General features: G+C 53.0%; 1 protein-coding gene across 1 annotated transcript in view; it reads right to left on the reverse strand.

Moving 5' to 3' along the window:
* Positions 1–975: 975 nt before the first annotated feature.
* Src (SRC proto-oncogene, non-receptor tyrosine kinase) overlaps positions 976–24,559 on the reverse strand; it is a 53,774-nt gene continuing 30,190 nt past the window's right edge. Inside the window, exons 3-15 of the mRNA XM_029557492.1 lie at positions 20,383–20,559; positions 18,888–19,145; positions 17,718–17,817; positions 17,498–17,515; positions 11,736–11,834; positions 11,474–11,577; positions 9,497–9,646; positions 8,030–8,185; positions 6,335–6,514; positions 4,446–4,522; positions 3,571–3,724; positions 3,294–3,425; positions 976–3,057 (exon numbers count right to left, since the gene is read on the reverse strand). Coding sequence (XP_029413352.1) covers positions 2,849–3,057; positions 3,294–3,425; positions 3,571–3,724; positions 4,446–4,522; positions 6,335–6,514; positions 8,030–8,185; positions 9,497–9,646; positions 11,474–11,577; positions 11,736–11,834; positions 17,498–17,515; positions 17,718–17,817; positions 18,888–19,137 — 1,629 coding nt within the window. The 5' untranslated portion in view covers positions 19,138–19,145; positions 20,383–20,559 and the 3' untranslated portion in view covers positions 976–2,848. The remainder of the gene's footprint in view (positions 3,058–3,293; positions 3,426–3,570; positions 3,725–4,445; positions 4,523–6,334; positions 6,515–8,029; positions 8,186–9,496; positions 9,647–11,473; positions 11,578–11,735; positions 11,835–17,497; positions 17,516–17,717; positions 17,818–18,887; positions 19,146–20,382; positions 20,560–24,559) is intronic.

The following is a 24,559-nucleotide window of genomic DNA, read 5'->3' on the forward strand; positions in this document are numbered from 1 at the left end:
CTCAAACATACACATGAACAAGCACAGACATCATGAGCATAAGCCCCCATCCCTCATGGACACAGAGGCCTGCTTCTCCAAGATGCAAAGGACCCAGGACCCAGACCCCAAGCCCCGGTTCACACCCACCTCATTCCCCAACATGCACACATCACAGGTCCCAGGCTTCCACTGTGGTATGTGGTTGTGAAAGGGACATGATCTGGGAAGTGTCCGGATTCTGACATGTGAGAGAGTGCTGAGAAGTTAGTGTCCTTCACCTTGGGCATTCCCTGTCTAACCCTGAAGCCAATGGAAAATCACCCTTGACATTGAGCTCAGGGCAGCCCTAGCCAAGCCCAGGCCTCTCTGCCACTGGCTGGTTTCTGCCGACCCAGGAGTTACAAGAGGTGGCGCTAGGGGTGGCAAGAGGTGAGGTTCAGTATGTTACCGGGGGTTTGAATGGGGCAGAGAAGTTTGCAGACACAGGTGTACATTCTGGGGCAAGTAAAACTTCCTCAGGTCGGACAGGCCAAGACTTTGGGTCCTTGGGGTTGGGCAGAAGCATCCATGGCCTCTCCCTGCTCAGGCCTTTCATGGGTTCACCCCCACCCTGCTCAGCCTGCCCCCACCCCAGACACACACACACACACACACACACACACACACAGCGCCTTTGAGAGGATCTGAGAACACATCCACAACACTCTAGGCAGGCTTGGTAGCCCTGCCCCATCCTGCCATCTGCTCCCATCTCCCAATCATCTACATTCTGAGCTTTAGAAGACCTGGCCTTAGCCTGGTGCTTCTCCCAGACATGCTGATGTGCACACACAGTTCATTCCACCATGGCTGTCCTGTTTGATCACATCACCCCCGGGTCTAGAAACCCCTAGCTACTAATGCTGCAGGGGCCAAGGCTCCTGACTGCTGCCTTTCCTGCAATGTCGTCTCTTGCTCTCCCACTCACAAATGTTCAATAAACTGCTGGCCAAATGAGGTCTGTTTGTGTTTAATCAGACAATATGCAAAGTATGTACAACCAATTCTGGGAAGTTCCTTCCCCACCAAATCCTGGGCCATGGAATGTGGGAAACCCCTAGGCCCTGCCCAGAGCTGGGGGCCCCCAGGCCTCTGCATAGTCATCTGAAATCTACAAAACACTGTTTAAAAAAAATAGGACAGTTGAGGCCACCTTATATAAAGGGCCTTGGGCTGTTAGAGGGAGGCTGGGGAGCACTTGGGGTGGCAAGCCCAGACTTGCCAGGTGGTTGGGAGACTTCGGCAAGAGATGCCTATGGAAAGAAATGCGGAAGTATCTGGGCAGGCCCCACCTGGCCTCCTCCTTCTGGGGCCTGACTACCTTGAGAGGCCCCAGAACTGGGAACATTATTGCTATGATGGGGCAGTGGGTGAAATGGTCATGTATGAGAACAGAGGGGTGTTTTTACACATTAAATATACACACAAGGGGGACACACACATGTACACATACAAATACATACACACAGGGACTCTCAGTGGGAAGTCACAAATCGTCAGCTGCCCACCTTATAGATGGGGACACTGCGGGAGAATGAAGCCACCACATACCCTAAGACGGGGTAGAAGAACCAGGGATGAAGCAGTCACCTGCTGTCCTGGGGCTGGGCTGCCCTCTGGACATTCCCTTAGGTCTATCCAGCAGCTGAGCAATGGCGGATGTCATAGCCACAGGAGTAGAGGCTGCAGCTCAGAGAAAAAGCAGGGCCATCCAAGGTCACACAGTCAGTGTTGGTGTATAGCAATAGGGATCCTTGCCCTCTTTTACCCTGGCCAAGGAATTCCCCTCCCTACTCAAGAGCTAGGGGGTGTAAAGGTGAGGAGAACAGGGCCCAGGTGTTGAAATGATCAGGACAGATGAGCAGGACCAGGGCCTCTGACTTCTAAGCACTTCCACTTCTGTTTGATTGCTTTGGCAGCCTGAGAGCTCTCTCCATTTCACACTGGCTCTGAAGGTCAAACCCACCCAGGTTTGGACTGAAGCCTGCCCCATACATCACTCTCTACCCCTCATTCCTGGCTCAGTGTCACACCCATCTCCATTCTCTTCCCCTGTGACAGAACATGAGAATGTCAGAGGCAGAACTCTGCCACCCTTAACCCATCCTCAGGCCCCAGTCCTGACATGGTGCCTCTGAGGATGATTCTGGTTAGTTCCTGAGGAAGATAGAGGGAGCACCAGGTGCCAAGCCCACCTCAAGCCTGAATTGCTTCATAGCCTTGGGCAAGTCACAGTCCCTTTCTGGACTCAGTTTCTGCAACAGTGAAAAGAGAGAAATGAGTCGGTCCCACGTGGAGGACAGGGCTGAGGGGGTGCTCACAGTGACCCCCATCTGAAGTCACATTGGGCCTCGGGCTGCCTAGTCTGAGAGCCACGGAAGAGCCTCTAACATGGACAGCCAGGAACAGAGGTGCAGGCTGGGCCTCATTCCTCTTTGGAAAGGCTCTTTGACCAGCTCAAGGCAGACCCAGGGTGTAGAAAGTAGAGAAGAGCCAGGTGAGTGAAGTGGGTTGAGGCTGGAAAACCGCCCCCAGCCTTGCCCTTCACCCAGTACCTCCTGCAGAGAGGGGCAGGCTCCAGAAAGAATGCACAGAGCAGGCATGTGGCCAGGTCAGGTCAGGCGCCAGGACAGTCACTCACTATAACAGTCACTCTGCCAGGCTCGTCCTGTCCTTCCTTGCTGCCCTGGTTCTGGAAGCCTTCCCATGCTCCAATGATAGAGGGGGCATCTTGAGGCAACTCAGCCCCAGAGGGAGGGTGAAGGGAGGCAGGTACATCAGAGACGATACCCAGAAGCCTAGGGCAATGGTCCCATGCCCAGAGCTCCTATAGATTCTCCCCAGGCTGGTACTGCGGCTCAGTGGACGTGAAGTAGTCCTCTAGAAAGGCCTGCAGGTACTCGAAGGTGGGCCGTTCCTCAGGTTCCTTCCGCCAGCACTGGCACATGAGGTCATGCAGCGACTCAGGGCACTCGGGTGGGCAAGGCATCCGGTAGCCCCGCTCCACTTGGTCCAGCACCTCTCGGTTCACCATCCCTGCAGGCAGAGGGCTATGAGGAGCTGGCTCCAGAGAAGCAATGGGATGGGAGACTGACAGGGACAAGAACACTTCCTGCCTGGGATGGATAAGACCATATCTAAGAGACTAAGCACCCTGACCAGACAGCCTAAGATCAGAGCTCAGCCTCTTGGGTATCTAGCCAGGAAAGGAGCCCAGCAGGTAGGATTTGCCCTCAGGACCAAGGTCAGGGACAGATGTACAGCCTCCTCACCAGGGTAAGGCACCCGTCCCTTGGTGGTGAGTTCCGTCAGCAGGATCCCAAAAGACCACACATCCGACTTGATGGTGAACCTGCCGTACAGAGCAGCTTCAGGGGCCGTCCACTTGATGGGGAATTTGGCACCTACAGTTGAGAAGGGACAGGTATCACTACCATTCTGCCACAGGGACACTGTTCTTGTTTCCACCTAGTACACTGGAAAACAAGGCTCAGGGCAGAGGTGTGACCTGCCTGACACCATCAGATGCACCTCCCAGATGCTGCCCACCTTGCCGGGCTGTGTATTCGTTGTCCTCGATGAGCCGAGCCAGCCCAAAGTCGGCCACTTTACACACCAGGTTCTCCCCAACCAGGATGTTGGCAGCACGGAGATCCCGGTGCACATAGTTCATCCGCTCCACATATGCCATGCCTGAGGCGATCTGTACAGATGGAGAACCTGGCTCAGGGGCCAACCCATACCTGTCCCAGGGCTGTCAGCATGTGTCCCTGGCTGGTTATCCCCAGGGATGGTGAGCCAGCTACTCACTCTGCCCACCCCACACTTCTTCAAGGAAGTAGCTATTCAGCATACAATAAACACTACTGGTGTGAAAAAGTGGACCAGAACTTGGTGGAAGACAGGGGTACAGGCAAAGAGCAATGGAGAGGTCATAATAAGATGTAGCCAGGGAAGCAGGTGACCACGAAAGAGGTCCTGGCTGACCCACAGGTACAGGTGCCTGCCAGGCCTGTTGTCCCACATTCCCTTTCTGAGCTTCAGTTTCCCCATCTGTCAAATGGACATAATAACAATAATATATATTAATAATCTACCTCTTCTGATTGTAATCGGGATTCAACTTTAAAAGGAGTTGATGGGCACTGCCTATAGTAAGCAGTAATACGTATTTGTTGAAGCATTCAATGACCTTCACAGAGAGAGAGAGACATGAGGTCTTGCAGCAAGTCAGTGTTCCTCATGCCCAGATAAGCCATGCTGGCCAGAACCATCACTCTAAGCACCTGCAAGGGCTCCAGTGAGTTGATGCTTATGGCAAGGTGAGAGTTTGGTGTGATGAAGGCAGGCTTCCCGAAGGGGGTACTCTGAGATCGGAACTGGCTCAACCCAAGAGCCAAAGGGGTGGGGAGGAAGAGGCTCACCTGAGCAGCCATGTCCACTAGCTGAGGCAGCCGTAGGTACTTGCCCGTTTCCCCCTTGAGAAAGTCCAGCAGACTTCCTGGAGAGAGAAATGAAGATCCAGTTCCAGCCCTGCCTGGGCCTCCCTGTGCAGGAAGTCATAGCTCCCAGATCATGGCACTACCCAACCAGTGAGGCAAAAAGCTTCAATCAACTCCATGCTTGTCACTCAAACAGGGGACAGCCCACCATCCACTCCAGGGAACCAGATCAACAGTGGTTCATGCATACCAAGAAATCCTATTGGGCCATGAGGAAGCAGTAAGCCACTGACCCCTGCAGTGAGCATCAGCATTATTCAAATGCAAAGACCACACAAAGTCAAGGATAAATAAGTCAAGGACAAATGGGTCTATAATGACAAAACAAGTCAGTGGCTGCTGGGACTGAAGCTGGAGGGTCTTGTTTCTTAGGGCAACAGGGAACTTTGGGGGTAATGTGGCTACTATACATTTTCATTTTGTTTAGAGACAGGGTCTCATACAGCCCAACTTACTATGCTGCAACTGAGGCTGACCTTGAACTCCTGATCTTCCTGCCCCAGTGCTAGGATTATAGGTGTGTGCCACCATGTCTAGCTTATACAGTACTGGGGATCAAACCCAGGGCTAAACCTAGGGCTTAATGCCCGCTACGTCAGCACACTACCAACTAAGCAACATCCCCAGCCCCACATTTTGTTTACTGAGACAGTCTCACTATGTAACCCAGACTGGCCTCAAACATAATACTCCTGTTTTAGTCTCCTGGGTGCTGGGATGACAGGCACAGGCCACCAAACCCAGCAACACTACAGATCTGGACTGTGCTAAGGGACAAAAGGAAAATCCGCTTTTAAAAAGATTTAGTGTTATTTTCATTCATGTGTGTGTGTACATACTTCAGTATGAGGACGCCTGCAGGGTCCCCTGGAGTTAGAGTTGCAGGCAGTTATGAATCACCCAACACAGGTACTAGGAACCAAACTCAGGTCCTCTGTAGGAACACTCTGTCTCTGACTGCTGAGCCATTCCTCCAGCCCTGAGAATCCATTTTTTTAAAAAAATATTTTATTACTTTTATTTTATGTGTATGAATGTATTGCCTGCATATATGTAAGTGCATTCGTGTCATGCAGTGCCTGTGGAGGTCAGAACAGGGCACTGAATTCCCTGGAACTGGAGTTATGGACAGTGTTAGCTGCTATGTGGGTGTTGAGAACTGAATCTGGGTCCTCTACAAGAGCAGCTAGTGCTCTTAACTGCTGAGCCATTTCTCCAGTCCCAAGACTCCATCTTTAAAATTCCATTGAACTAGACACCAAAGATGGGTGAATTTTATCAAATGTTTTAATAAATGGGATTTTGGTTCCCAGCAACCATACCAGGCAGGTCACATCTTCCTCTAACTCCAGCTCTTGAAGGATCCTGGTTTCCTTGGGTATGTGTGCACGCAAACACACACAGACACAGACATAGACACACACACACACACACGCACACACATACACATACACACACATACACACACACACACAAATAAATCATAAAAAATAAGGGATAAAATAAAACAAATGGAATTTTAAATACAATTAGTTTGAAAATTAAATCAAGGCCAAGCTGGGGACTTAGAGGGCTCGGGGAGCTCTTTCTTGCCAAGAATAGCAAACAGCTTTAGAAAACAGAACAGCAATCCACTGTAGGAAGCCATTGGAAACCAAAGGAAAAGAGCTGGGCAGTCCCTGATACAACTGCACACCCACCCTGGGTTAGCTTCTGGGCCATTTCATCTACAAGGTTCTGGATAAGGAGTGAGGTTGCCCTGCTCTGCCATGCTCAGACACCTGAGCACTTGGCATGGGCCCAGGCCTTACCCTTGCTCATGTACTCTGTGACAATGTAGATGGGCTCCTCTGACACTACAGCATACAGCTGAACCAGCTTCTCATGCCTCAGTTTCTTCATGACCTGGGCCTCCTGCAGGAAGGCCTCTGGAGACATGGTGCCTGGCTTCAGGGTTTTGATGGCAACCCTCGTGGTCCCGTTCCAGGTCCCTGAGGGGGAAAAGACAAGGCCGCCTCAGTCCAGGCTACCTTCCTGTTGCACTGGGGCCTGGACAGCCTGCATGAGTGCTTCCCGGCCCACAGACTGGGCCCAGCCAAGATTGGGGAACCTTCTTGAGACTCTATTCCCATCTGTAGAATGGGCTCAAAGGACAGGAGACTCCTCACAGGGCTGTTCACAACACAAAGTGAGTCTTTGCCAATGTTCACAACAGTAGCTGCTGCCGGGGCTCTGATTAGTAGGAATGTTCCCAGAAAGCAAGACAGAGGCCTGACAGGTAGGTGACCATAGTCCGGTCTCAACTACTCAACTACTCTAACTTGGGGTGATCAGATTTCTGCAAGGACAGTGTCTCAGACATCAGCAATAAGAACTACCCCTAGTGGGGACAGAGGAGAAGGAGGGCTGGGGCTGGGGCCATTGAGAATATCAAAACAAGAAGTCAGCTCAGAGGCTGCACTGTACCAAACAGGAAACTGAGAGGCCAGTCTGGTTAAAAGTCCTCTTTCTATAAGGTCTGGGTCTGAGGGTAGAGCTCGGGTCATATAGGGATCTGTTTCCTGGGTCTACCTGGAGGTGGGAGGCTCTCTCAGACCACCATATACCTGCCAGGAATGAGTGTAGTCAAGAAAAGCCGAGGCTGTGGACCCACCCAGGTTTTACCCAAACCCTCCCTTCAGTCTGGGCCTAGGAGTTGGCTTCTCCCTCTTTGCCTCCTCCACTCACAGCCCAGAACTCCCCTTCCCTGACTTGGCTCAGCCTCCAGGCCTTTGTCCCGGCAATGTTCCCTTTCCTAGCCCCTCTGTGCCCTCTGAAGGGAGGAGAGTGAATGGTAGTCACTACTGCCCCAACAAACCCCTGAACCTTGCCTCTTGCTACCCCTAGGCCCACCTCTTCTACTCCTAGGTCAGCAGAAACCATCCACTGGGCTTAGGTAGGGCTGCCCTGAGCTCATTATTAAGGGCGATTTCCCAGTGGCTCCAGGGTTAAACAGGAAATGACCAGGGTGAAGGGCATTCTTAACTTCCCAGCCCTCCCTCCACATAACACTCTCTCCTTCCACGCTGAGCTGATGTGCAGATGATCTTCAAAGCTTATCATCAGCCCCCGTTTTACAACCAGAAAGGTGAGGCTCAGAGTGAGACCACTTTGCCAGACACTCAAGGTCCCGAGGGCTGTGGTGCCCAGGCCCCATCAGCTCTTGGCACATAGGTACCCTGGTCTTTAAAAGCATAGGCCACAAGGAATCAGTTGTGCCCACCTCAGTGCTGACCCCAATTGGGGTCACCCTTTGCTGGGGAAGCCCTGATAAGAATGGGTCATAGGAGTGAATATGAGCAAAGTATGTTGCGGGTGGGTTTGAACGTGTCACAGGAAACCTATTACTTTGTACAATTAACATATAAAATAGGGCCCAATTGTTCAACAGGGATAGTTAAAAAGCATGGGGACCCAGGGTCTTTGAGCTGCCTAGCTGGGTGGGGACAGGGGCATGTGTTCCTTACCCATCCACACTTCTCCGAAGCAGCCCTGGCCCAGCTTGACCTCCAACCGCAGGGACTCCCGGGGAATTTCCCAGGCATCCTTGGCCAGGCCCTGGGTCTGAGGCTTGGATGTGGGGCACACGGTGGTGAGACGGTGGCACAGGCCATCGGCATGTTCTGGAGATGGAGGCAAGGTGTATTGCTCAGGCAGTGTCCCATAGCAAACTGGCTTCCCTGTCCTGTGTGCAGACGCCCCACTCCTCATAGTCCCACGTGTATCTGCTCAGTTCACTCATTCATTTGCTCATCTGTCAGATCTGACAGTGCCAGGGAACCAGGTGGGGAATGAGTGCAGAAGCCTACACCAGGGAGGTTTACAGCCCAGGGAGGAGCAAGCCCTCCATTCACCTCTGGGGATCACAGGTAACACAGAGGAAAACTTGGGGGTAAGAGGCTGGGCTATCAGACACACTTTGTATGTCCTTTAGGAGTCCTGAAGGCTTTGTAGCCTGGGTCCGCAGGGTAAGGAGCGTGGCACCTGAGGCAGAACATACAGCCATGTACTCAGGCCCAAGAGAAGAGCAGCTGGGGGGTTGGAGGAGCTGCCAGGAGACAGGAAGCTGGGGGGGGGGCACACAGAGGAAAGGGCAGATAAAGGAAGGAGTCCTTGGCCACCAGGGTTTGGGGGTCCCAAGGCAGCCCTTGGATGACTTCATCTGGGAACAGAGTTTAGCCTGGGGCCCAAAACACAGGCAGAGGGGACAGAATGGCAGTTGATCCCAGAGAAAAGTGGGGTCTCAGAGAGTGGTTGGAGGCCCAGGTTGACGAGGCTGCCCAGGTGAGAAGGAGCCAGGGCTAAGCAACCACAAGGGCACACACCACTGGGCACCCCAGCTCCTGCCCCTCAACCCCTGCTGCTCTCTCCTCTTTCTCAGCTCTGCTGAAATCAGTGCAGCTGCCCCCCTCCTCCACTTCCAGGAACTGGTTCAGACCAGTCCTAGGGCTGTAGAAACAATCAACCCCAGCCTCTGTTCCCTTCCCTCCCTCCCTTCCAGCTCACTCAGGGCAGCCCCCTCCTCATCTGCCAGCTGCAAGGGGGGGAGAGGAGGGGGGGAGGAGGAGGAGGGGGAGGGGGGAGGAGGAAGAGGAGGCTGCCTAGATTTAAGCAGCTGGGCTGGGGGAGAGCAGGAAGAGGGGAGGGAGAAAAGGGGAGAGGGGCAGGGAGGGGACTGTCAAGGGCACCTTGGGGCACCCCACCCCTCTTGGGTGGCAGTTGGAGGACACTCACTGGAATAGTAAGCCACAAGCTGCTGCAGGCTGTTGAACTGGGTGCGAGAGGTGATGTAGAAGCCTCCGCTGTCCAGCTTGCGGATCTTGTAGTGTTTCACATTGAGGCCCTTGGCGTTGTCAAAGTCAGACACAGAGAGGCAGTAGGCACCTGAGATGGGGCACCCCACCCCTCTTGGGTGGCAGTTGGAGGACACTCACTGGAATAGTAAGCCACAAGCTGCTGCAGGCTGTTGAACTGGGTGCGAGAGGTGATGTAGAAGCCTCCGCTGTCCAGCTTGCGGATCTTGTAGTGTTTCACATTGAGGCCCTTGGCGTTGTCAAAGTCAGACACAGAGAGGCAGTAGGCACCTGAGAGCAGGCAGGGCAGGGGAACCATGACCACCTCCTCACTTATCAGCCTGCCAGCGCCTCCTTGTGGGCACTCTGTAGCACAGAGCTACGGGGCCCTTGCTTGAAGAAGTGAGTTCTGAGCCCACCCTCTCTGGGGGGCAGGCACCAAGGCAGCCATGCAGGCACAGCCAGGAAAGGGAAGAAACTCCTGGTTGAAAAGTCCTCCCAAACTCTTTGTTCTGGTAAGACCTCTGAATCCTGAGTGTGCATCCCAACCTCATGACCCTCACAAGTCATTGTCTGTCTCCTCTGGGCCTCAGTTTCTTCCTCTGCACAATAAGGCTATTGGAAAGATTCATGAAAACCATAACTGAGTCAGGTTTAATAGCACACACCTTTGATCCCAAGCACATGGGAGGCAGAGGCATATGGATCTCTGAGATCAGGCCAGCCTGGTCTACATAGTGGGACCCTGTCTAAAAAAATTAAAATAAGTAAAACATCCAAACCAAAACAAACAAACAAAACACATCTGAAGCCAGGCATGTTGGCGCATGCCTTTAACCCTAGCACTTGGAGGCAGAGGTAGGCAGATCTCTGTGAGATCAAGGCTGGTCTGGCCTACATAGTGAGTTCCACGCCAGGCGGGGCTACAGGAAGATCCTATCTCAAAAATTTGAAAAAAAAAAACAAAAAAAAAAACCCCACATCTGAAAGGTGGGTACACAGCAGGCAGTCCATAATGTTTGCTGGGACCTGGGAACAGGCCCAAGTGGCTGGGTGTCCCTGGCCTGGCTGCTGTCCTCTCTGAGCCTACCCATGTCTGCCCCTTTCTGCTTCCTAAAGACCGCTTGAAGAGGCAGGCACAATGGCTGGCTGAGGCTGTGGCAGTCCCAGGCAGGAGGCATGTGCTGGGCACGAGCACGGGACCCTGCCTCCCTAAAGCCTAGAGAAGCTGTGGCCCCAAGTGGGGCACAGGCTCCAAGAACCAGAAGAGGCCTGGAACCTGCCAGGCAGTGGGCAGCTTTGAGTGGAAGACCTGCCTCCCCACTCCCCACTGCTGAGACCCCTGGAACCCCCTGGACAGCTCCCCACCAACTCTTCCCTGTATGCCTCAAGCCATTGTTTCTGCAGACAGCCCAAGTCATGGGTACACAGAAGCCACAGGCCAAAGGCCAAGTGGAACCACATGTGCACACAGAAGCACGCCTGCGCCCAGAGGCCACATGCTCACATATGTCCACACTCCTCAGGCCCCAGGAACCAGGACCCCATCATATTTCACTCCCAAGGAGCACCACTCACCAACCCCAACCCAGACAGCACACGCAGACCCATGATTGCACACAGCACACATGGGGGGTGCATGCTCCACATTTCCATCTCCCGCTGAGCCCCAGGCCCACAGGAAGCAGCCCAGCTCCGTTGCCATGGTGATGGGCCAGGAGAAGGGGATGATCTTCATTCTTCACTAAGGAAGGGGCAGGAAAGAAGCAGGGCCAGATGGTGGGGGAAGGGCAAGGCCAGGAGAAGGGGAAGCAGAAGGGCCCATTATATCAGTGTGCATCCTGGGCACAAGGCTTTGGCTATGTGACACCAAGCTCCTGACAACCTGTGCCCATTCCCTATGTGAGAAACAGGCCAGAGAAGAAAAACCTCACCTTGTGCTGTACCCCTGAGCACCCCAGATCATCCTAAAGCACCTTCCTTTGATCCTGCTGTTTCTAACACCTGGAGGGCTCTTCCCTCCCCACTCCATGTACCCCACTCCTATTCATTCTGCAATACCCAGCTCAAACACCACCCACAAAGCCCAGTTTCCACCAGCCACAGATATGTTCGAACCTTTTGTGGTCTCACTTTCCCTCACAAGGAAGGTCCCTCTCGGGTTCTCTGTGTTGAGCAGTAATCGCTCTGACTCCCGTCTAGTGATCTTGCCGAAGTACCACCTAGGATGAGAGGGGCAAAGTTGTGTTGGTGGGCCAGGCTTCGCAGCCTACAGAGCTGGTCCTGATGGAGTAGGAGTTCAGACCACACACAAAGGCCCAGGAGAGACACTGTACAAGCAGCAGCAGTGGTGCAGACAGCGGTCATACAACATACTTACTCCTCAGCCTGAATGGAGTCAGAAGGGGCCACGTAGTTGCTGGGGATATAGCCGGTCTGTCCTGTGCTGAGTGAGTGCGCCAACCACCAGTCTCCCTCTCTGAGCAGGGGGAAGGGAGCAGAGAATGGCAGTTATCAAGGGTGCCAGGCCTGCAACCTTGACCTTCCATGTGTGTGCCAGGCCCTGCAGCAAGGGAAGCCGGGCCAGCCTGTGTCCACAGCAAGCCAGCAGGAGCTGACCTGGAGCTTCTATTTCTTCCCTGATACACTCCAAAGACTCAAAGGGGTGCCACCCTGGACTTGGGCAGGACTGTGCCGTGCAGCTCAAAAACTAACCCGGAGGCACTGCCAGATGTTCACAGTAACGGTGACTTGCAAATGTCAAGGGCTGTATTGGGGGAAGGGGGCAAGGATGGATGTCGGATTAGACCAAAATCTCCTCAACCCCTTCGATCTGGAAACCCAATCCCGGGAGCTGGAACACCAGATGGAGGCAAGAGCTGGGTCTTCTGGGGCTCAGCAACAGTCCAGGCCCAGCCCTGCAACTGAGCAATACTTGCCTCTCTCCCAAATCATAGCTTACTCCTACAGGTCCTTAGCCAAAAACTACAGGCCTCCTCCTGCAGCCTATCCATGTCCATGGAGAAACTGAGGCCAGAGAGGCCTGGGATATGCCCAAAGTCACACAGCGAGTCATGGGAAATGAGATGGCAGAGCCCCAGTGCCCAGGGGCCTCTACACTAACTATCCCAGGAAGAAGGGAAGGAAGGAGGAAGGAAGTGGGGAAAAGGGCAGGAGGACTCCCAGCAGGGTCTGGGCTCTGGGCCTGGGCAGGAAGGGGAGGGGCAGAAGTACCTTTGCAGCCATCTGAATGTGAACCAGGTCTGGCTGGAGCGGGGGTCCAGAAACAGAGGAGGGAGGAGCAAGCGAGAGCCCAACAGGAGAGAAGAGGTAGAGATGGGGGTGGTGAGAGGCAGTGGCAGAGGGCTGAGGGAGAGAGCGAGAGCCAGGCGGTGCTGGGGACACTGGGGACACCGGAGAAGGGGCAAGGGGGCAGCCAGAGGCCTCACATCCAAAGCAACCAAAGGTAATGGGGAGAAGACTGGAGTGAGGGAAGGTCAGAGGGCAGGGCAGCCTGGGAGGTGGGGGCCTGCCCCTCCCACATCCCCTCTACAGATGGGAAGACTGAGGCTGGAGAAGCAAAAGGTCCCTTGCAAGGTCACACAGCCAGGCCGGGTCCTGGTTCCAGGGAAGACATCTCCCTGCAGATACCATGGGTCTCAGTGGCTCTCCAGCTCATCTCTACCCAAGGCTTGAGTAATGGGCAAATATTAGGTCAGTTGGTATTGCCCTCGACCCTGAGAAGATGCAAGGCAGGCCCACCCTAGTGCAGGGGCAGCAAGGCCCTGGCCTCATATTACACAGCCTCAACTTGAGTCCACAGATACAGGAACATAGCTTCATCCTGCTTCCCAGATGGAGAAGTTGAGGTGAGAAGTAAGTGGGGCTGTGGAAGCTCCAAGGATCTGCAAGAGGGCAGGTGAGCACCCAGACCCTGGACTCAGCTGTAGGCTGCGACTACACCAGAGGGCCGGTCCCTTCTAGAGCATGGACAATAAAAGGGTATGGCTGGTGCCCCGTGTGTAACTTATCTGTGTGACATGCAGGCAGGGCACAGGCTCATCTGGGGCCTGGCAGGAACAAGGTTTACATGCCCAAAGCTCCACCCCTGACCCGTGTTCACCACTGGGGGTGCCCACTTTCTTCTATCTGGTTTGGGCCCCAAGATCACCCTGCAAGGAGAAAGGTAAAACCCCAGCCCTCAGCTAAGGAAACTATAGCAGAGAGACGTGGAAGGGCCAGCCTGGGCACCCCGGCAAGAGAGACCAATCCTTTCTTTATAGAGTTGGGGAAACTGAAGCAGAGAGTGGGAAAGGACTTGTCCAAAGAGACAGAGACCAAGTCCTAGGGCACAACTCTCTAAGATCTTTCAGTCCCCAATGGGTAAAATGAGGCCCAGTGACCATTTGCCCAAAGCCACAAGGCAAGTCAAGGGACTCTGATACCCACAGCCAGCTGCAGCAGCCTCTCTGTGACCCAGAGGCTGAGATCCCTAGAAGCCAGGGGAAGAGAAAAGGGGGCAGAGGAAAAAGCTGGGAGCAGGGCACAGGCTGAACCAGTACAGGACCCAGGTCCAAGTTCAGAGGCCACAGAATGAGGCAGCCAAAATGGGCAAACTTCCAGATGGCAGCCCTTCAGTATCAAAGGGGGGTCAGCTGCATAACCCCTTGGACACTTCCACCGGAGGAACTCCAAGCTCTTCAACAGCAGCCCACGGAGGCCTCGGGGTTCATAGGCCCATTTGGGGGCTGCCTTCACAAAAGGCAGGGACAGATAAGTGGTCCCGTTTCACTGGCCCATGACTCTAGAAGCATTTGAAGGCTAGACTCCCAGGAGGTCAAACACCAGCACGGGGTGGGGGCGGGGGGCATGGAGTATGTACCAACATGCATATGCGTGGACTGCTGGTATCATGTCTGGGGCTGATAGGGACTGAACTACTAAACCTATGTTTCTGGGTGCACCTGCACCTCCCCACTCTCCAAAACACCTTCAGAAACCCAGGCCCCTGAGGGAGATGCTGTGTGACCTTGGGCAAGTAGCATACCTTCTCTGGGTTTTAGTCTTCTCAGCTGTCAAGAAAGCAATATTCTGTCTCTCATAGACTTTGTGTGTATCGAGCATCAAGCTGGGCTCAGAGTGGGCTAAAATAATGACCATGGGGCATCAAACCTTCTCACATTAAGGCCTAGAAAGTTAAACCTGCCTCAGGTGACTGGGTGCTGGCTTAGTCAAGGGTCTGACATTGTCCCACATGAGGGGCCCCAGTTTCTCAAATAGCCCAGCTGCAGAGGTGCCTGAGCAAGCTTTGTTGGGAATAGTGGTGACTCTCCACCAGGCAGAAGTCTGACTCCACCCAGGACAGGAGTAGGGAAGGAAGAATCACACATTCCCTAACAACCTTTCACCCTTCACATGTGACCAGAGAAGGTACTAGACCCAGGGTCCAAGCTGCAGTGTCACATCCTAATGATTCCTGACTAGCTGTGTGACTTCAGGCTGCTAACTTCACCTCTCTGAGCCTCAGTGTTAGTGTGAGCACTGACATGAACTCTCTTGGCTGTCAGGACAATGAGAGACCCAACAGGCTGCCCTTCAGAGTGTGGTCCAGCCTGGGCTGAAGCAGGAGCCCATGCAGAGAAACACAGGGCCTGGGCACAGTCTGTACAGAGGGTAGGGAATAAAGAGACCAGGCAGGTCCCTAGGAGCTCTGATGGGTGGTAGTGACATCCTGTACTCCAGGCACAGAGGCAGAAGGAGTGAGGTACATAGTAGCCCACAGTACCTGTTGGGAGCCCAAGTCTGGCTGGAGCAGGTTTAGTCCAGCGAGTCCAGGCAACAGTTTGGATAGCAAGACATCATGCCTAGCTGGCTTCCTGGCACTCAGAGCCAGAAGACCTAGGAACCAGGGCGACGGGGCATCAAGATTGTGTAGCAAGCTGAGCATAGTGGCGCACGCCTTCAATCCCAACACTTGGGAGGCAAAGGCAGGCACAGCTCTCCGAGTTCTAGGCTAGCCTCATCTACATAGTGAGTTCCAGGCCAACCGTGGCTACATAAAGAGACCTTGTCTCAAAATAACAACAACGAAAAAAAAAACACACAAAAGAGAGATCATGCAGCAGACCTCTAGGCCCGTTACTGGGCAGACAGCAATCCTGTCAGGTTGTCACTCAGCCCAGTTTTACCCAACTCACAAGGTGGAGGGCTCAGCCAGAACTCTGCACTGTAACAGGAGACAAGAAAGATGGGAGTCTGAGCACATCTGATCCGGGTAGACACCTTCTACCTAGCCCACATCCCCTTCCTCCCCAGTGCCACCTCCATCCCTTCCCAACCCAGTCCTGCTAACCTCTTCCAGCACAGGCGAGCACTGGGCCAGACCTGGCCCCACCCTGACTCCCTGGAGCCTTGAGAAGTTGTAGCTTGAAGTGGCTCCTGGCCTGCGGGCCTGGGCAGGAACCCTGGGCTCTCATCTCAGCCCTACCACTGCCCTTGTCCCCACCACCCAGGAGCCTCCCATGGATGAGACTCCATTGTAACGGGCTCCAGCCCCCCAGGCCAGACCCCTGTCCACAAGAAAACAAGAGGGAAGGAAGTGGCTATATCAGGAAGGGGGGAGCTGCTCTCTGACCCCAGGGGAAGAGACACAGTCCAAGTCCCCAAGTCTTTGCAGCTACCACAATTTAGTTGCAGTTGTCACTCACTCAAAGATGCCCAGCACGGCAGGGGTCTTGCCCTCCAAAGACCATGGGCACTGCCCCACTCAGCTCTGCCTCTATCAGCTGTGTGATCTTGGGCAATTCATCTATCTCCCAAGCCTTAGTTTCCTCATCTGTGAAACAGGGTAAATAAGAGCCCTATCTCTCAGGGCCTTAACAGCACAGCCAGTTTCAGCCCTGGGCACAGAGCAGCTCACACAGTGTGCAGCAATATCACCTGTCATACCATGCCTTGTTCCAGTCACCAATGCCACCAACAGCAGGGGACACGGAGACCCAGGAGTAAGGTGAACAGGGCCAGCTCAGGAGCTTCCCATTAGGAAAGAAACATCAGCTGAGGGCTCTGGATGGGAAGGGAACTAGGAAAGGTTAGGAAAGGCCCCTCCTTCAGGACGGCTGTCTGGCAGAGGGAGAGTAACTGCCCAGGTTCCACCCTGGGCTTGCTACTCGGCAGCCATGTGACCTTGGACAAGGGCCTTGACGACTCTGAGCCTCAGTTTCCTCATCTGCAAAATGAAGACAGCTCCTCCCCCATCAAGCTGCCCTGGCAAGGATCACAGAAATCAGCAAGATGAACAGGGAACAGGTGAAGATGTCTGGCACAGCACGTGGCACCTGCTCGTTTTTGCCTCACACAGAGGGCATCATGCGCTTGGGTACTGAGGGCTAAATAGGAGTTCACCGAAGACAAGAGAAAGGGCTTTTCAGGCAGAGAGACCAGCATGCTCAAGGAAAGGGAAGCATGAACAGCAAGATATCCCCACAGCAGGTGGAAAGGTTGCCTCTTTAACGGGACCTTTGAGTCACCTGGAGATGGATTCCCTCCTACCTTCCAGAACCCTTGGCCTCCCACAGCCTGATCAAAGTCCCCAAGCCTTACCTGCCTGAAGGAGTGGGCCCTATAGCCCAGCACTGCCCCCCAACCATCAGCTGGCCCTCCCTGAAGAACGCTCCCACCACCTTCACCTGTAGCGCTCACTGTCCTTCCACGGAGAGATAGCCTGACAGAGAAAGCTGATAGAAAGAGCCCCCCAGAAGGGGCACCCAACAGGGACCCCAGCCTGCCTCTGCCTGCTCCCTGGCCTGGCCTGGAGCACTAGGGAGGCTCCCTCCCCACCATACTGTCTCCAGGAGGGGAGCTAAGGCTTGCTCCACCCTGGTCTCCTGAATACACTGGGCCCTGCATGCATCTGGTACCCAGTGTGGACTCACAAACCTGAATGGGAGATGAGCTAACAGGAAGATGGGGGGAAGAAGGTAGAGGGTCTAATCAAACTGGTGGATGCAGAATAAGCTATGGAAAGAGGACAGGGACAGCGAGGGAGTGGAGACCACAGGCAGGGACAGTGGTAAAAGCACATGCAGAGAGCAGCCCCTAGCCACAGCGAAGCATCCCCTCCATCCTGGCCACAGTACACACCTGACGTCCACCTTCCTCCTAAGGGCCAGCGAGAAAGAAGCAGAAAGAGGAAGAGACTGAGGTGTGGGAGGCAGGGCCCAGGATGAGGGAAGGACCAGTCTTGGGAGGACCACCACCCACCAAGGGCAGAAGCTGCCCCAGAGGCTCTGCACCACCCTCTACTGGAAGCTCCAGGTGTAGAAGGGCCCCTCAAGAGTGGGGTCCCCAAAGTGGTACTCACGTGTTGTTGACAATCTGTAGCCGTTCCCCTTTCTTGAAGGATAGATCTGTTTCTGTCCGTGACTCATAGTCATAGAGGGCTACGAAGGTGGTCACTCCACCTGCAGAGAGGAATGAGAGGTATCAGAACCCCTGGTGGGGTACCACCTTCCTCATCCATCAGCCCAGCCCAGAGAAGTGGAATACTGTCTCTGTAGCATAAACTAGGACTCCACAAATGCTTCTCAACCAAAAGAATGTGCATGTGGCAGGCTGTAAGGCTGGGCATCCATGAGTGTTGTCTGTGTCACATGTGTCCTCAGTGACTTCTGACTGCATGTGTACAGCTCCATGTGTAAGGTGTAAGGCTATGTGTGCACATGTGTATCTATGTGTGCTGGGCTGGGGGTGTCTGTCCCAGGTATGTCTCTAAGAGCACGGTGTCTGTGAGTGTCTCCACTTAGTGTGGGTATATACCCCCATGGGCACATAACTGTATGAATCAGTCAGATGTGCCCACGTGGGTGTGCAGCTGTATGCACAGCTCAGTCTAGGAGTTAGATGCGCTTGTGTATGGATGTGTAAGCAGACATGTGGCTAGGTCTGACTGTGGGATGTGTCCATGTGTGCATAGCTGTGCATGTGGGCTGGGTCTGGCTGTGGGATGTGTCCATGTGTGCATGACTGTGCATGTGGCTGAGTATGACCGTGAGATGCGCCTCCCTGTGTGTGTAACCTAGTGCTCTGAGGCGCAAATTTTTGGTGCCACACCCTACCTCACCAGCAGAGGGCACAGGAGTGCAACGGAAACCACCTCAGGGTAACCCCACTGCAGGCCTATAGACCACCTCCCACCCTCCACCGCCCACTGCCCATAGCCCATCATCCACCATCTAAAGAACAAAGGCCAGATTGGGAGGCAGCAGCAGGGCCTGGTCCCCAGCATCCCTCCCCTCTGCATCCCAGTGTCCCCTACAGACCTCTCCTCCAGGATCTCTTACACTCTGAATGTGGCTGCCCCAAGTGACAAGAGCCCCCACTTTCCAGCTTAGGAGTCCTCCCCACTCATAACCTCCAGGACACCAACAGTCCCCAGAACTGGGGACCCACAGATGCTCTGCTTTAGAGACAAAGAAGGGCCCCGAGAGTGTGACCGCTGCCTAGGGATACACAGTAGGAAGGGGACACTGACCAGCCAGGGGCCCTGCCCTCTGCGGGGAGGTGACAGTGTCCGAGGAGTTGAAGCCCCCGAAGAGCTTGGGCTCTGCAGTCGCGGGGGGCACAAAAGCGGCGCCGGGGCCTCGGTGGCCATCGGAGGAGGCTGGCTTGCTAGGGGTCTGCGAGGCTGGGAAGGCACATCCGGCCCCGTGCACATTCTCCGTGGGCTCCAGGCTACGGCGCCGCTGGCTGGCATCCTTGGGCTTGCTCTTGTTGCTGCCCATGTTCCTGGCTGGGGGTGACAGAAGACCCTGGGGTGGAGGAGAGCCTTTAGGAGCAGGGTACCCCACCCACTCAGTGAAGAGGCAAACGTGGCCCTAAAACTGGAATCAAGTCTGCCTGGGCAAGCTGGCCCCACAGAGCCTCAATTTCTTCATCTGTAAGATAGGCATGCTGGTGCATCTTAGGATGGAGGCCCACACATGGATGACAGCTCAATCAGAAGCCCTGGCCATCCCCATTTCCCTGTCAGTTTCAGCACCTGTGGACAGGGACAGAGTCGGAAAAATGTCTCCAGGACATAACAGGAGCTCACTGAAGATTTGCTGAATAAATTACAGGACTGGCTGAAGTTGTCTAACACTGGGGGAAAGTGCTAAATGTGGTGAGGCAGCAGTTGAGCAGGCAGCTTGAAGGCTAGCTGGACCCTGTCTCTAGCCACAGAACCTTTGCACACACGGTTCCCCGACTACTTCACCAGGGTAAATCAAAAGTCACTTGGGCAGGGAAGATGGCTCAGTCAGTAAAGGCACTTGAGGCCAAGCCTGACCACCCAAGTTCAGTCCCTGGGATCCATGAGATTAAAAAGAGAGTTAAGAAGCCGGGCATGGTGGCACGCACCTTTAATCCCAGCACTTGGGAGGCAGAGGCAGGCAGATCTCTGTGAGTTCAAGGCCAGCCTGGTCTTCATAGGGAGTTCCAGGACAGCTGGGGCTACAGGTAGACCCTGTCTCAAAAAGACCAAAAAAAAAAAAAAGAGAGTTAAGAAAGAATGTACTCCCATTAAGTTGTCATCTGACCTCTGCACGCAGCTACCCCCATGCACACAAAAATAAATAAAATGGAAAAAAAAAAAAAAACCTTGACATCACCTCCTTAGGAAAGGCCCCCCTAAATCCTTTCACTGAGTCCTCTTGACTGTGGTACCTCCCCCTGGTTACATGCATGCCCTCCCTTCTTAAAATTCTACAGTTTTGTCATGGGCTTTTGTCTGTCTTATTCACTACTGTACACAGGGTGTGGTACACAGCAGGTGCCTAATGAACATCCCCATGAATGAATAATGAGCATTGAGAGAAATTGAGATGAAGCCAGAAATTCAGGAGGTCCTGGGATGGGAATGAATAAAGTTGAAGGCTCTATGACACCTGTCACTCTTCTCCGTCCCTATACCTACCTCACCCTGCTATGCTTGGTTGCAGCTCCCCTCTCTTCTGGGGGCTCCAACCCAGCTCTCCATCTCCCCTCACCTGGTGGGCAGCAGGGCTACCCCAGTGGATGTGGGGAGCAGATTGGGAGCTTGGCACAGACACCAGCTGTGGGATCCGGGGTCTTGGCCTAGAGACCTTGCTCCACGTCTCCGGCTGTGCGTGCCTAGGCAAGCTGCTCCCCTTCTCTGGGCCTCGGTGTCCTCATCTGCAGAGTTGCTGTAAGGATGTAAACACAGAAACTGTTAGAAGCATCCCCCAGGTGGAATGTCCTTTGGCCCTCCCAAAGCTTCCAGGAGGGAGGAGGGTGGGCAGTGTTGTGGTTTGGGAGGCTCTGGAACCCAAGTCCCCAGTTCAAGTCTCAGCACTGAGTATACTCTGGCATGTGACTTCACCCTCTGCCACTTCTTCCCTGTGTGTGGCAGAGCACTGGCATGACCAAACCTGGCCACGGCAGGTGTCACTCTGTACACTAGATATCACTGGATCTGGTTCTGGCTGTGCTGCACTGGGGAACGGGACCTGACCACTCTCCTGGGATGTGGAAGTCTCCAGCATTAGGCCAGATCTCCCCAGAGAACCATAATGGACTCACCACTTGTTCTCAGCACCAGGCCCAATTCTATGGCTCCTGCCCACAGAGACTTGGGTCAGTAGCCAGTCTTGCACCCTCAGAACCTCAGCCTGCTGAGCTACACACTGAGGGATGTGTCCCAGACTCAAGCCCAAAGGCTCAGAGAATATAGGGTTGGGGAGATCTACCCAATGCCCAAGTGACCACTAGGGCTCCCTAGGGACAGGCCAGCAGCAGGGAGACAGGGAAGGCTGGTTTCTATGGCAACCCATTCTCTCCAGGTCACAGCGCCCATCAACATTTACAAACTTGGTGCCCCAAGAGGCCTGGTGGCCAATGGGTTACCTGCAGCCTGGCTTGCAGGAAGCCAGCCAGCCCAGCCCACCCACTCAACCTCATAGCAGCTTTTATAGACCCCCCTGGCAGTACCCCTCTGTTAGCTGCTCCAGAGGGATCTTGAGAAAGGATAACAATTATAAAAATTTATTTTAAGCCAGGCCTGGTGGCACATGCCTTTAATCCCAGCATCCAGTAGGCAGAGGCAGGCAGATCTCTGTGAGAGTGAGTCCAGCCTGCAAGGAGACCTTGTCTCAAAAAACAAAAAAGTTAATAAATAAAAATAAAAACTGATTTTAAAATAAAAACAGTTTATAATGTATAAAAAATTATCTAAGAGCAAGAAGTTTTTATAGGCAGGCACCAACCACGGTAGCAATCGAAACCAGGGTCTTGTTCATACTAGAAAAGTACTCTACCAATTGAGCTATACCGCTAGCCTGAAAATCTCTTCTTTTTTAAAAAAAATTATTTATTTTAATGTGTATGAGTGTTATGCCTCCATGTATGTAATTGCACCCATGTTGTGCAATGCCCACAGAAGTCAGAAGAGGGCATCGGATCCCCTGGAACTGGAGTTACAGCTGTTCGTTAGCTGCCATGTGGGTTCAAACTCTGGTGCTCTGTAAGAGCAGCCAGTGCTCTTAACCACCGAGCCATCTCTCCAACCCCCCAAAAATGTCTTCTTAATAGGGGCTGGAGAGATAGCTCAGCAGTTAAGGGCACTGGTTGCTCTTGCAGAGGACTGAGGTTCCATACTCAACATCCACATGATGGCCAATAACATCTGCAAATCCAGTTCCAGGCAACCAAATACCCTCTTCTGGCTTCCTCAGGTACCAGGCATGCATATGGTTCACTTACATATATGCAAGCAAAACACTCATACTCATAAAATAAAAATAAATAAATCTAGCCAGGCATAGTGGTGCATACCTTTAATCCCAGCACTCAGGAGGCAGAGGCAGGCAGATCTCTGTGAGTTCAAGGCCAGCCTGGTCTATATAGTAAGTTTCAAACCAGCTGGGACTACAGGGAGACCCTGTCTCAAAAAGACCAATAATAATAAATAAATAAATAAATAAATAAATAAATAAATAAATAAATAAATCTTTTTTAAAAAATCTCTTTTGAGGCTGGAGATGGCTCAGCAGTTAAGAACATGTACTGCTGCTCTTGCAGAGGACCTGAGTTCAGTTCCCAGCACCCATGCTGGCAAGTGGCTCACAACCACCTGTAATTCCAGCTCCAGGGGATCCAATGCCTCTGGCCTCCATGGACACCCACTCATATACAAACACATATAAGTACACAGAATTTAAAGATAATAAAAACAGGGGCTAGAAAGATGGCTCAGCAGTTAAAAGCACTGGCTTCTCTTGCAGAGGACCTGGTTTCAGGTCCTAGCACCACAACCATCTATAACTCCAGTTCCAGGGGATCCTATGCCTTTTTCTGGCGTCTGTGGGCATTGCACAACACAGGTGCACTTATATACACACAGGCAAAACACATATATAAAATTAAAAATTTTTTAATTTTAAAAATAAAAATGAATTCACTTTTTTAAAAAACCCTTCTTAATAAACTAACCCTACTTAATACTGGCTTGTCCTGAAATTCTTTTCTACAGCATCACCTGAGTGCAGTTCTCTGGAAAGAACTCCTTGGGCTCCTGGGGAACAAATGAGAGAAGCACCCTGAAATACCTGGAGGGCCTGCACCAGCCTCCAAGGATGGTAACCAGCCAGGGGGGACTTGGAACTGTTCTCTATAAGGGCCCTGGATGCTGAGCTCCTTGAGGCTAATCAGCTCCCTCTCCACACAGCACCCAGGAGAGATCTGTAAGGTAGACAAAAGACTCCTTGAACCTGTAAGTTCAAATCTGCACCCTACTCATTCCCTGGAGGTCATGTTATGGAGGCAGAGAGACCTCCCTGACATCAGAAGATAGACTCTGCTCCAAGCACTTTGCAAACAATAATCCTCCTGACCAGCAGATATCAACAGTGTCCTCAGCCTTAGTTTACTAATGAGGAAGTTAAGGCACAGAGAGGTTGAAGAACTTGCCTTAGGTCACACAGAGAGCAAGAGTGAAAATTTGGGTGGGGGGCAGAGAACCACATACAGCAGGCAGGAATAGGGGCTGCTCCAGGAATCCAGTGAGAACTCAGGGGTCCCCCTCCTCCCTCAGAACCTCTCACACTGGAGTAGTGAGGACTGAGCTGATAAGGTCTTTGGCAGTGCAGAGCATGTGTGTGGGGAAGGAGAGCCTATTTAGAGTGGAGTTAAGGCTCCCTTGGGAGAGCATCATCCAGGCAATCAGCCCCAAAACTCTGGCTCCCTGAATTGGAGGTGGGGGTTCTGCCCAGTCACCATGAGTCACCCATTTGAGAAGCGCCCCCATCTCTTCCGTCATTTGCACGTTCTGAGGTAGAGATAGGTCCTCAGGGGACAAAGGGAAATAGGGAGGCTCTGAACTGGGGGCCTGAGGTTCCCAGAGGAAGATGGCCCTTTCCTGTGGGGAGTGTGCCTGACCACTGGCTCCCACCTCCATCCCTGACAGCAAGGGCTGTGGAAGCTTACAGAAAGTTCTGGAAGGAATCCAAAGTCTTTGTTCCATTTGACAAGGCACGGGACAGGGAGAAGGAAATCCTTTTTATTTTATACTCTGCATCAACTGATGTTTGGAAATTACTTTCTATGCTGGTTAAGGTTTTGACAAGTTGAAACAAACTAGAGAAGAAAAAGGAACCTTGACTGAAGACTCTCCTCCGTCAAGAGCAGCCTGCGGACATGTCTATGGGGCATTTTCTTGATTGTTAAGTGATGCAGGAGGGACCTCCCTACTATGGGTAATGCTATCCCCAAGCAGGTGGGCCTGGGTTATATAAGAAAAGTAGAAGGCCGGGCGTGGTGGTGCAGGCCTTTAGTCCCAGCACTTAGGAGGCAGAGGCAGGTGGATCTTTGTGAGTTCAAGGCCAGCCTGGTCTACATAGTGAGTTCAGGTCAGCTGGGACTACAGGGAGACCCTGTATCAAAAAGACAAAAAAAAAAAAAGTAGTAGAGCAAGCCACATTCTTCCATGGTCTCTGCTTCAGCTCCTGCCATGAGTTCCTGCCCTGACCTTCTTCAGTGATAAAATGAAGTAAACTCTTTCTTCCCCAAGTTGCTTTTGGGCAGAGCATTTAAATCACAGCAACAGAATGCAAACTAGAACATGCCTCATGATAATGATCATTATGATTTGTGGTATTCAGGATGGAACCTGAAGCTTTGTACTTACTGTTGAATAAGGCTTTATAAAGA

This window comes from Nannospalax galili, unplaced genomic scaffold (assembly GCF_000622305.1).
Source record: "Nannospalax galili isolate Female #2095 unplaced genomic scaffold, S.galili_v1.0 scaffold228, whole genome shotgun sequence".
In the NCBI taxonomy this organism is placed as follows: Eukaryota; Metazoa; Chordata; class Mammalia; order Rodentia; family Spalacidae; genus Nannospalax; species Nannospalax galili.